The following is a 12,258-nucleotide window of genomic DNA, read 5'->3' as shown; positions in this document are numbered from 1 at the left end:
AGCTATACACTCTATCCTAGGCAATATCTTGTTGTTGACTTGGACCATTAAAAATACATAATGATCAATGCCCAATCAGGCAACTGGTATGAAATTTGCAAACCTTATTCAGTTGCTCAGATGAGCCCCATTCTTCAATTAAATCTTTATGTAGCCCATCTTTGCCCTGTTAGAACACACAGATATATTTCACTGTGTGTTTCGATGTACATGTGACTAAAGGATATCTTATCTTATCTTATGCTCAGCTCCTGTGCCTCCCTGCTGTTTTGGACTTGCCTTTGCTTTATTACCTAGCTCTTGACTACTTTTAAAATTCATTTTCAGGCTGGCATGGCCATTTATTGACAATCCCAAATTGCCTTTGCGAAGATGATGGTAATCTGCCACCTAGATCATCAGAGAGGGACATACAGATGATGTTGAACCTGCTGATTTGCCTACCTTTTGTAATAGAGATTGTGTGTTTGGGAGTAGCCTGAGCAAGTAACTGCATATAGCTACTGCACACTACAAGTGTGGGCCATTGATGGAAAGAATGAACATTTAGTGTGGTTGGCTGAATGTTCGTCAAGATTGCTACCTTGTTCTGGATGGCGCAAGCTTCTGGAGAGTTAGTGCTGCACTCATACAGGCAAGTTGAGAGGATTTCATCACACTCCTGACTTGTGCCTTGAAGATGATGGAAAAGCAAGTTGACTCACTCACCACAGGATACTGGGTCAGACCTGCTCTTGCAGCTATGACGTTTTAAAAGTTGTTAAATCATAATGAGCCACCTTTCTCAGAATACGATTACTTCATGCTGTCTGTAAAACCCAGCCCATCAATAACATGCCAATACTGCATTCCCTATTAATGTCATTTGTCCTTTGGTTATTAAGGATTTTGTAAAAGGAGGTTAACAATGTTCATTTTACTTCATAATGAGTAGAGAGTAGATTTTCACCATTCATTTAGGGATGGAATACTGGAAGAGTATTTTAACCTACTTTGCAAATAATGAAATTACCTAATTAGTAATTCAGAGATTAAGTTAAAATCTCATTGTGACAGGTGTGGAATTTAAATTTGGTTAATAGTCAGGAATTGTGACCAGAAAACTAGCCTGTGATTGTATAAGCCCATGTGGTTCGTGAAAGTCTCATGAAAGGGATGGATGGGTTTTTACAATGATTCAGATAATCGCACTGATGGGCTTGGAGTCGCACATAGTTTATGAATTAGAAGGTTGCGCAAATGAGAGATGGGTGTTGGTGAGTACCGGTAATTGTGCATGGTGTGCTTAGTAATGATCTTTTTACAGCAAACTTTGCAGACAATGGGTGCCCACAAGAACCACTAAGTGTATAATCAATGTCATTCCGCATTCTTCTATGCATTAAAATGAGGTATATGTTGGATGACCAATCTATTTAGAAATGGTATTAAGCAAGTGTCTTATTTTACTTAATTGAAAGGAAGAAATGATTCTGGGAGGTATGATGGTGAGGGGAGAAATGAACACCAATGTCTGAACAATGATGGAACTTTTGGTGTGATTGCTGGGTTCTGGAAGGTGAAGTGGAAGGGAATGTTGTAGCCAGGGATGGACTGGATAGTGATGGAATGTGGTTTCATGCCTCTGCCTAGAAGAATGCAGTGAAAGTCTCTGCTGGCTGTGAGAGAAAGTGAACATTCTAAATCTAATTTTTCAAGGGTAATGAAAGCAGAATGCTTCCATAATCTGGGAATCTTGATAATCACTTTGCATGTTTGTAAGATTGGCTAATGTGAGAAATGTCCTTAGCAGAATGAGAGAACTGTTATGGCATTTTACTTGCACTATGCCTAATCTTGGAGCACTCACTGCTGGCACTGTGTGCAAGGAACTGAAATTAAGCTTTACTCCTTAATATTAGGAATAAAAATCTCCCCCACTTTATATGACGAAGTCTCAGAATAGAACGTGTTGTTCATACAAGCACCTTGCTATCAACATCAGTCTTTCTCAATTGCTTGATATTTCAAACGGCTCTTGGATGAGCTGCAATTTACTCCATATAAATTAAGGGAAGCTTAATTGAATTTCTCATCTGGCTGACTGAACTGGCGTCATGTGAATTAGCCTAGTCAGCATTACTGCTCAAGACATTGGCATCAGTTAAAGCATGCTTTTTAAAATTCAGGTTTAAGGCAATAATACATGCTTGGATTTTCAGAAGGCTTCGCACAAATGACAAGTTAGCAAAATTGAGGCCTGTGGAATCAAAGGATCACCAGCAGCTTGGATAGAAAATTGACTTAAAGCCAGAGAGTAGTGGGGTGCAATAGATGGTTAATCTTCAGATTTCGAAGTTGATGTTTCCCAGGGATCATTGCTGGGATCATTGACTTTTTATTATTTTTATTTAGCCATTTTTGGGGATCCATGTGTTCCTGGCCCGGCCAGAATTTCTTGCCCATCCTTAATTACCATTGAGAGCTGCCCTCTCAAACCACTGCAGTCCTTCCAATGTATTTCTAAGTAAGGATGGAGGGCAACCTGCAGATGCTTTTGAAGCCCTTGATTTTCCTGGCATAGTGGTCACAGTTTTGGGAGGTACTGTTGGAGTAACTTTGGAGAATTAAGTGCATTGCATTTTTTAGATGATACATACTGCAGTGACTATATGGATGGTGAATGGGGTACCAATTAAATGGAGTTTTTGTTCTGCTTTGTTGAGCTTCTTGAAATTTCTTGGAGCTGTGCTCATCTAGGCATGTAGAGAGTTTTCTATTTCACTCCTGATGGAGATGGTGGAAAGGAGGCTTTGGGATATCAGAAGGTGAGCCATCAGCTACAAGATACAAAAACATCTGGCCTGGTCTTGTAGTCATAGTATTTTATGTGCTGGTCCAGTTGAACTGGTCAGTGGTGATCTCAACCGCCACCAACACACCACCTTCCACCCCCCCCCCCCCCCCCCCCCAGTAGATGTTGATGGTAGGGAGAAGGAAGCTGGATCATAGAGTTACATTTTTGACTCGTGGGTGTTCTGATCAAGTTTCAGTCTATTGTTTAGCATTCATGCTGGGTCTTGCCATTGTTGAGGTGGGAATATTCTTGCAGCTATCTCTTTCTGTAAGTTGTTTAATTCTTCAGCATCTTCACTAGATGTGGTAGGTCTGCAGAGCCTTGATCTGATCCAATTGGTTGTTTGATTGCTTAACTCAGTCTATTGCAGGTTGCTTTTGTTGGTTTTACAGGCAGTTCTGTGTTTCGTTTTGCTGGCACCTTGTTAGTTTTAGGTATGTTTGGTGCTTTTCCTCGCATGCCTTTTTGCACTCAGACTTGATCTCTCTGCTTGATATTGATATGTTATTGGATTAAGTTACTATTTGGTGAATTTCTCTTTTAGACATAGCACAGTTGTGTGTGTGTGTGTGTGTGTGTGGCGTGATTACGACAACAACAGGAGATAAGGATGTGTAGACGTTTTGGAGCAGACAGTCAGAGAAAAGGAGGAGAGAGAGAGAGACTGTCTGCTGGTCTCTGTATCGATGGATGAAAAACAATAACTGTGTCTGTCACTACAATCCACGTATGGATTTTTGGAATAATCCAGTGGAGTCCACTTTGTCGTTAACCTATGGAAAGAAACAGGTATTTCTGTGGACGGCCACGTCTCGGATGCCTTTCGGGGTAGCAGATACTTCAGAACAAAGCAATGGAGACCTTTGGAGACTAAAGTGTCGTATGGGTTCCATTGTGGAATAATTGGATTTTGTAACTTCTCTCTCTTTTTTCTCTACATCTTCTCTTCAGTCAATGGTGGGTTTTGCAAAAGCCTTTGCTCACGTTTCACCTTATGGCCTGCTGAACTGAACTTTGAGAATTATTCCTGGACTTGGCATTTGGGAATTTGCCACCCACACACTTGGGGTTTAGTTTTTGTGGTTAATGTTTAATATCTAACATTTTTACTTCTAACATTCTAACATTTTTATTTTTCTTATTATCATAAGTAGTTATTAATAAAATAGTTTCTAACTCTTATACGCGACTTGGTGTGTTTCTTTTGTTGCTGGTACGTAACAGATAGTACAGGAAGGAATTTGCCAGGTCATGATATTACAGATAAGAACAGAAGAAATAGGAGCAGGAGTAGGCCATGTGGCCCGTCGAGCCTGCTCCACCATTCAATAAGATGATCAGGCCATGGACTCAGATCGGGGAATTAAGGGTTATGGGTTATCCTCCATGAATTAAGAGTTATAGGGAAATGTTCCCCGGGGGACATGAACGCAACTCTGTCCTCATCTATGGAGCTGCTGTAGAGGTGGTCGCCAGCTTCGATTTCCTTGGCATCCATAATACCAGTAACCTCACCTGGTCCAGTGATCAAGAAAACTCATCAGCACATTCACTTTCTTGGGTGTCTGAGAAGATTTGGCTTATCCGCTAGGATCCTCTGTAACTTCTGTAGATGCCCAATAGAAAGTATCCTGATGGGTTACAACGCAGCCTGATTTGGTAACTACTCTACTCTTCTCTGTCTGAGCTTACAGAGAGTGGTAGCCACAGCCCAATCCATCACAAGCTCATCGCTTCCTTCCATGTGGTCCAGCTTCACGGTGCGTTGCCTCAGGAAGGCTAATGGTATCGTCAAGGATGCCCGCCACCCTGGCTGTTCCCTTTTCTCTCTTCTACCTTCTGGGGGTTGAAAGCCTGGATGTCCAGACTTAAGAACAGCTTCTTCTCTACTGCTATCAGAGTTCGCAACCAATCGCCTCTATCCCTTCCTGTTGGTGCTGCCACATTCTCATAATCTTAACTCTACTTCTCATGGTTATTCCACTATTCATACTTTAGTTTTTTTTCTGCTGTACTTTGCACCATTCTGGTGTTTTTGCACTCATTGCTGTATTTATTGTTGTGTTCATTATTACCATGTATATGGTTTACTCTGTGAGCTTCATGTGAACAAGGAATTACATTGCACTCTGGTGTATATGACAATAAACCAATATATTCTAATCACTGCTTTTTGCTGAGGTATTGTAATATCTGATTTTTTTTTTACAAAAGTATTTTATGCATTATACAAAGAACAGTCATGGTTAATTGTATTTACTTACCAAACACTTCAGTTTTGGCTTGATCTCAAATTTCTGTCTGGTAACTGATTTGATGATCTACTTATTGCCACGTCTATTTCCCCCTCCTACTCACCCCTCACCCCCAGCACTACAAGATTTAAACAAAAAAAAAGAACTATGTTCTTGAGGAAATAAAAGGGCCATTTGTGAATATCTTCTCAGGGTAGCTACTATTTGTCTCAATATGTACTGAGCAGTGGTGCGTTAAATGGCACAGTACACATCAGCTATTCTCTATACACTGTAATAGTTCTTATAAGTATAACTTGCTGTGTAAGAGGTATTGCTTCTGCAAATTCATTAGGATTCTGTATTCCCTGGTCTAGAAAAGTGATTTTTTTTTGGTATCCGGAAAACCAAGAAATATGGGGTCAGTTAAGGAAAGTGGCACTGATCTTATTGCTTGGCAGAACCAGCACAAGGGGTTGAAATGGGTGACTATTTCTTATGTTCACCTTCCCGCAAAGTGCCTGAATGTCTACCTTCAAATTTTCAATAGTTTGGAAGGGGTTGACCAAGTAGATAAGCAATAAATGCTGATTTTTCCTGCATTGAAAAGAATTGTCCATCATAATGAAGCAATCAAATTTTAAATAGTACAAACTAAAGTATTGGGGATTAAATAAAATATTCTGAAAATACTCAGCAGTGGAGAAAAAGCAGAGTTAATGTTTCAGATCAATAACCTATCAACTTGACAGGTTATCACACTGAGAAGTTAACTATTTTTCTCTCTCCACAGATTTGCCTGACCTATGTACCCTAGCATTCTCTGTTTTATTTCAGATTTCCCTGACAGTGGCCATACAAGTTGATAGAGTGGTTAAAGAAGGCATGTGGCATGCTTGCCTTTATTAGTCGAGGCACTGAGTTCAAGAGTCAGGAAGTTTATAAAACTCTGGTTAGGCTGCATCTGGAGTATTGCATTCAGTTCTGGTTGTCCCATTATAGGAAGGATGTGGAAGCTTTGGAAAGGGTGTAGAAGAGGTTTACCAGGATGCTGCCTGGATCAGAGGGCATGTGCTATAAGGAGAGGTTGGACAAACTTGGGTTCTTTTCTCTGGAGCAGCAGAGGCTGAGGGGAGATCTGATTAGAAGCGCTTAAGATTATGAGAGGCGAAGACAGTCGGCATCTTTTTCCCAGGATTGATCTGTCCAATACTAGAGGGCATGCATTGAAGGTGAGGGGGAGGGAAGTTCAAAGGAGATGTGCAGGGCAACTTATTTTTTTTACTCAGAATGGTTGGTGCCTGGAATGTGCTGCCAGGGTGGTAAATGAGGCAGATACGATAGAGGCATTCAAGAGGTTCTTAGATAGGCACATGAATATTGCAGAGAATGGAGGGATATAGACCATGTACAGGCAGAAAGGATGAGTTTAATTAGGCATCATTTGCTTAATTAGTTTGGTACAGCATCATGGGCCAAAGGGCCTGTTCCTGTGCTGTACTGTTCTATGCTCTATTTCCAGCATCTGCAACATTTTTCTATGAGAAAGTCAAAAGATAAAAGGAGGTCGGGGTGGTGGGGGGGAAGTTGTGGGGAATCTTCATTTTTGCAGTTGGTTATCAGTGAGATCGATGTTATTTAAAATGAGTTCACTTGAATTCAAATTATAATTCCAGGATACTGTGACTGGCTCCTATAGTGTCAGCAGATTTGTAGATTTATATTTTTGCTCCACTTGGCAGCAATTCAACTGCGGTTTACAAAAAAAAAGGTACAAGGTTATTTCTAGCCAACTTCAGCTAAACTGGGTGTAGGTATGACAAGCATTCCCTATTCCTTGGGAGTAATGTGGGTAGACTGGGGCGTTGGTGACTTGACCTCTGACCCTATATTTTGAAATAAAGATCTGAACCACCATTGGTTAAAAGCTGCAAGCTCATGATTGAAATGAGGCAACAGAGAGATCAGGTGATAGGAGTTGCCTGTAGTGTAATGATGTCATGAATTAGGCATTGAGACAAGCTCATTCCTTCTAAGGCAGCAAGCTAAATGAGGTTACTTCAGATTACTCATACATGTGACACACCTTCAGTTATCAAATATAAGACTTTTGCTTTCTGCACGGTGGTTTGTTTTAAATGGGAAATAATTGTGTTGAGTAATGTGAGACTCTCATGGTGACGTCTGATGAAATATGATTTGAAATAGCTCTCTTGAGGTTACCTAATTGGGAAAGGCACTCCCCAAGGTAGCAATAAGCTATACAGAGCAGTCTATCTCAGTTGATTCCAGGTTTATGCTGGCATCCTGGGTTGGAGAAAGAGGGATAATATTTTTGTGTTCGAGCAAAGTGCTAGCACTGTCTGCTTTCTGTACTCTGACCTATTTATGGTTTCTGATCACTTTCTAGAGGCTGTCATTGCTTACCATTGGTTGAGATTAGCAACAGTTTCACATGTTGTAATTATTTTATAAAACTGGCTGTCAAGTATGGCTGGCGTGGAGAATTGTGAATAACACTCTAAATATCAGTAACTCCAAAGGAGGACAAGAGCTGAGTGGATGAAAGGACAATTAAAAATACAAATTTTGATTGGAGCATAATTATCCAGTGTATTAATTCTATGTGTAGTCACGGAGTTTTAATGCATTGAGGCTCAAGTATGACCAATTAGCCAAGTCACTCAAATGTTCAGGATACTCTGAGCTTTACTTCAGTTTTATAAATTACATAAGACTGAAATTGATTATTTTTCTTATAATATTTGCATCAATATGCTAAATATACGAAGGACATCTAGTAAATAAGCCAGGATCCAATTGAATGATAGAACTGGCTCGACCAGCCTTAAAGTTATTCTAAGTATCCATGTAATTGGGTGGGGCAGAAGAGAGAGAATTTGTTCCATTGTGGTCATTAAGTGTGAAGAGCACATTGATATTCCAAAATATCGGTGTAAATAGAAGCATTGCTGTAGGAAGATCAATGCCCAGATTGGGGTCAATAGCTGTTTCAGATCCTCCAAAACCAGAGTGAAGCAAGTTGTTCTCAATCCTAAGGGATCACCTAAGAAGAAGAGCTCCCTCACACCACATAATAAAGAAATGAATTATGCCCTTTGCAATCTTTGAGGGAAAAATTGGTTTATGAGATTATGGTTTCAATTGTGCAAAAGTATTATCCTCTGTCAATGATTAGCTGGCAAACATGTGCTTCTCACACATGACCTCTGAGCCAAGTTTCTGGGAGTTGTTTGTGAAAATGGAGTTGGACTCCAATTTAGCAGATTAGATAAAACGTATAATTTTTAAAGTTTTTATTTACAGTGTGGTAACAGGCCCTTCCGGCCCAATGAGTCCGCGCCGCCCATCTTAAACCCCAAATTAACGTACCCGTACGTCTTTAGAATGTGGGAGGAAACCCGAGCACCCGGAGGAAACCCGAGCACCCGGAGGAAACCCACGCAGACACGGGAGAATGTACAAACTCCTTACAGACAGCGGCCGGAATCGAACCCCGATCGCTGGTGCTGTAATAGCGTCGTGCTAACCGCTACGCTATCGTTTTCTCCCCTGCACTGCGTTGATACTAATTTGGTAAATAAACCTGGTAACTGCAACTGAGATTAAATATATTTGAAACGTCCACAGTAAGGCCTATTTCAATACTTTCTGTTGGAAAGAAGGACTTGGCTGCCAAATGGTTGTTTTTTTATGTTTAATTTTGGAGTTCTTAAGCACTGAAGATATTAATAAAGACAAAGGGGAATTGGTGGATTAAAAACTTCACCCACACAAGGTAATTCCTCCTGTCTGAAATTCTGAGTCAAGCCCATTTAAAATTGTTTGGCAGGCCACAGTTAAATGAGATTCCCATAGATTCATGTAGTCATTAAGTATAGCTCTTTGGATGACTGGGTCCATGTTGACCATCAAGCGCCTACCTAAACTAATCCCATTTTACGCTTCCCATATGCTCATCAACTGCAGGCAGTCCGGATTAAGAGTCTTGACCCGAAATGTGGACTGTCCATTTCCCTTTACAGATGTTGCCTGACCCATTGAGTTCCTCCAGCAACTTGTTTTTTGTTTGCTCCTGATTCTAGCATTTGTGTATCTCTCATCAGCTTCCCCCCAGGTTCTATCACTCACCTGCACGTGAGGGGCAATATACAGCAGCCAATTAACCTACCAACCCACAGGTCTTTTAGATTGTAGGAGGAAACAGGGCACGTGGAGGAAATCCATGTGGTCACGGGGAGATCAAGCAAACTCCATGTAGACAACACCAGAAGTCAGGATTGAAGTCCACACGGGCAATACCAGTGGTCACTGGAGATGTGAGGCAGCAGCTGTGCACCCACATCACTGTGATACCCATCTAAATGGAGGAGAGGAACTTTTTTTAGTCTCCAGAGCTCAGTGAGGGTCAGTACAGATTGTGAAACTAATATTGTTCCCACCATTGATCTGTCCTTGAATTTTGATGATTGTTCCCTTATTCATTCCTCTATTAACCCAAAATTAGATTCCAGAGATCTTTTGTGTGACGCAGCACCCTGTGCTGCTAATGATGTTGACCAAAGGAAGTGTATGATGTCACATAATACATCCGCTCAACTCTGGCGTACTATTGATTAGCAAGCAGCAAAGGAATCTTATGGACCCAAAATGGGAACCGTTCTAATTCTGCCCAAAGATGTGTTTCCTTCCTCACCAACCTTGTAAGTCTCTTCTGTTCGGTCCCTAGAAGTTCAGGGCTCTTGCTTTTAACACATTTTATTTAGTGCTGGTGACATCATCAGAATAGCTTGGATTATAAGAGAAAAAACATTTCATTTCCTCCAGTGAACTAAATATCCTGGGGAGGGTGGTGGATGGAGGAAGGTATGGGTTAGAGGAAAAGTAGTTGAATGAGTTAATTTCCATCCTTGAAGGGATCCAGATCAATATCAGTGGAGTGAGGTGATGGATTATTATAGAGATGTCAATGACACTATTTGCTTTCATCTCATGTGATGTATGAGAAGAAGTTAAATGGAGCTTGGGGATTGATAGTTGGGAAGGCCTGCAATATAGTATGTGAATGTGGACTCTGGATGGATTGGTAGGGAGCCAAATTAACACAATGGTCCAAAAAAGGAGTGATAGAGATTCGCAAGACAGTTTTCTCAACACAAGCACTTGGGGCACTAATACAATTAATTAACATAGAATATCTTCTGAATGTAAGAACAAAGTAGGCAGAGAAGGGATAGCCAATGGATTGAGCATGTATGTTCTTTCAGAACCTATAGGAAAATAATGGTGTTTCCATCTGGAAACTGGTTGAAGCTGGAAAGTAGATCCTCCCGATAAATGTAAGAGGAAACTGTTTGGTTGAGCAGTGGAGTTCTAAACTTGTCTGTCTGTTCTGAGTCAGCAACTTTTTGAGTGTTTCTGGAATGAAATATAGTATGTGGAATATATTTCAAGATTTATTCATGCACCAACTGGATGAATCTTGCAAGGATATGTGGTTAGAATTTGGAGGGATTTCTTCGTAGTTGCACTCAGAGGATGTGTCACTTTTAACAGTAACTTGCTTTCACCTCTAAAGTAATATGCAAGGATTTTGCTCGATGTAATAAAGTGTCATCCTGTTCACTGCGATGCAAAGAGGATGCATTCACTGTAACCTGATACTTTCTGGACACTAATATGATGGAATTTTATTTGCAGTATACAAAAGTTTGGATCCCTGACCCAGAGGATGTTTGGAAATCAGCAGAAATCATCAAGGACTACAAAGATGGTGATGCGATCCTTCACCTTAAACTGGAAGATGAAACGGTCAGTATCATTTTGGGAATGAAGGGAAAAGGGACAACTTTCTGCCAGTGCCGGGTGTTGGGACTTGAGTGACATTAATCTGAGTTACTTTCAGATTTTTTGTTTTAAAGTGTGCAGGCATTTCAGTGGCCTTTTGAAAGGAAGGAGAATGAGCAGTGATTCCATCTGTGAGTGGTGGTACTCGCTGGCTAATGCACAAGTATTTTACAGGTCAATTGAATGCAGAGGAATGTGAAGCAACAGTGATGCCCTTTGCCTCAATGGTCAGATGTCCCTCACTTACCATGCATTTAACCCTGACAAAATATGTTGCTGAATATATAGATATGAAGGGTGAAATTGATGGGTTTGACTTTGACTCAACACAATTGCAGATTTTGGCTGGTACATTGTTGGGGGACACCAAGTGAAGTATTCATTAAAGGAGGGCTGGTGTGGTGCAGATGCAATGCATGGGAAGGAACAGTATAGGAATGGCATCTGAACTGATGTAAACTTCCTCTTGATAGGTGTAGATTTATTGTTGCATTTGTGATGACTAGTAGGCAGCTGCAACACGCACTTCTGCTTTTGACCATTTGACTCAGCTGGGAAGTCAGGACGTTTGTGGTTTACACAGTAGTAACTGTTGTAAGGATTCCTGTTTCATATGCTAAACCTGGTAATTCAAAGCTCCATCTGCCTATCCTGGTGGATGTAAAAGATCTGACGTTTTTGAGGAAAAGAGAGTTCTCCCATTTGTAGTAGCTGAAAAATTTCTGTCCCTTGCCACCAAAAAGAGATCATCTGATAATTCATTTTGTGGGATATCTTGTGCATATTAGCTGCCATATTTATCTTCAGAACAACAATGTTAACCCTTCAAAATGATGAAGAAGACCAACTGGATATCCTGAGAACATAAAAGAAACTACATAAAATCAATCAGAAATTGGCTTTGCATTGAAGTTCTAAAAAAAATGAAGAACTGAGTAAATGTAATAAAAATAGAAATGAGTGGCAATGTGTAACATGAGTAGAAAAGTAACAGTTCAGATGTAGTACTTTGACCGTAACTTGGGAAGATTGTAGTTTGGAACTTTAAGAGTGAATAGAAGTTAAACCAAGGCTGGATGATGGTTGGAAATCATGTGCTTCTGCAGATAGAACTGTACAGCACAGGAACAGCCCCTCCATCCCACCATTTCTGCGCCAACTATGATGCCAATCTAACTAATCCCATCCTCCTGCAGATGGCCTGTACTCTATTCCTTGCCTGTCCAAATGCCTCTTACAACATTCTATCTGCTTCTACCACTTCTCTTGGCAGTGCCTCCAACACCCCAGAGAAAACAATCCAAGTTTGTCCAACTCTCC

The 12,258-nt window shown here is 40.7% G+C and overlaps 1 protein-coding gene across 2 annotated transcripts in view; it reads left to right on the top strand.

The window, feature by feature from the left end:
- myo5b (myosin VB) overlaps positions 1-12,258 on the top strand; it is a 215,754-nt gene that overhangs the window by 37,384 nt on the left and 166,112 nt on the right. The window contains exon 2 of one of the 2 annotated variants that reach the window (XM_052010146.1): positions 10,792-10,902. In XM_052010146.1, the coding sequence (XP_051866106.1) occupies positions 10,792-10,902 (111 nt within the window). Of the gene's footprint in view, positions 1-10,791; positions 10,903-12,258 lie in introns of those variants that run through there. The other variant, XM_052010147.1, reaches the window with a different exon arrangement.

The sequence above is a fragment of the Pristis pectinata genome, chromosome 2 (genome assembly GCF_009764475.1).
Source record: "Pristis pectinata isolate sPriPec2 chromosome 2, sPriPec2.1.pri, whole genome shotgun sequence".
In the NCBI taxonomy this organism is placed as follows: domain Eukaryota; kingdom Metazoa; phylum Chordata; class Chondrichthyes; order Rhinopristiformes; family Pristidae; genus Pristis; species Pristis pectinata.
Note: the sequence above shows the minus strand (reverse complement) of the source record. Positions and strands in the feature narration are given on the sequence as shown.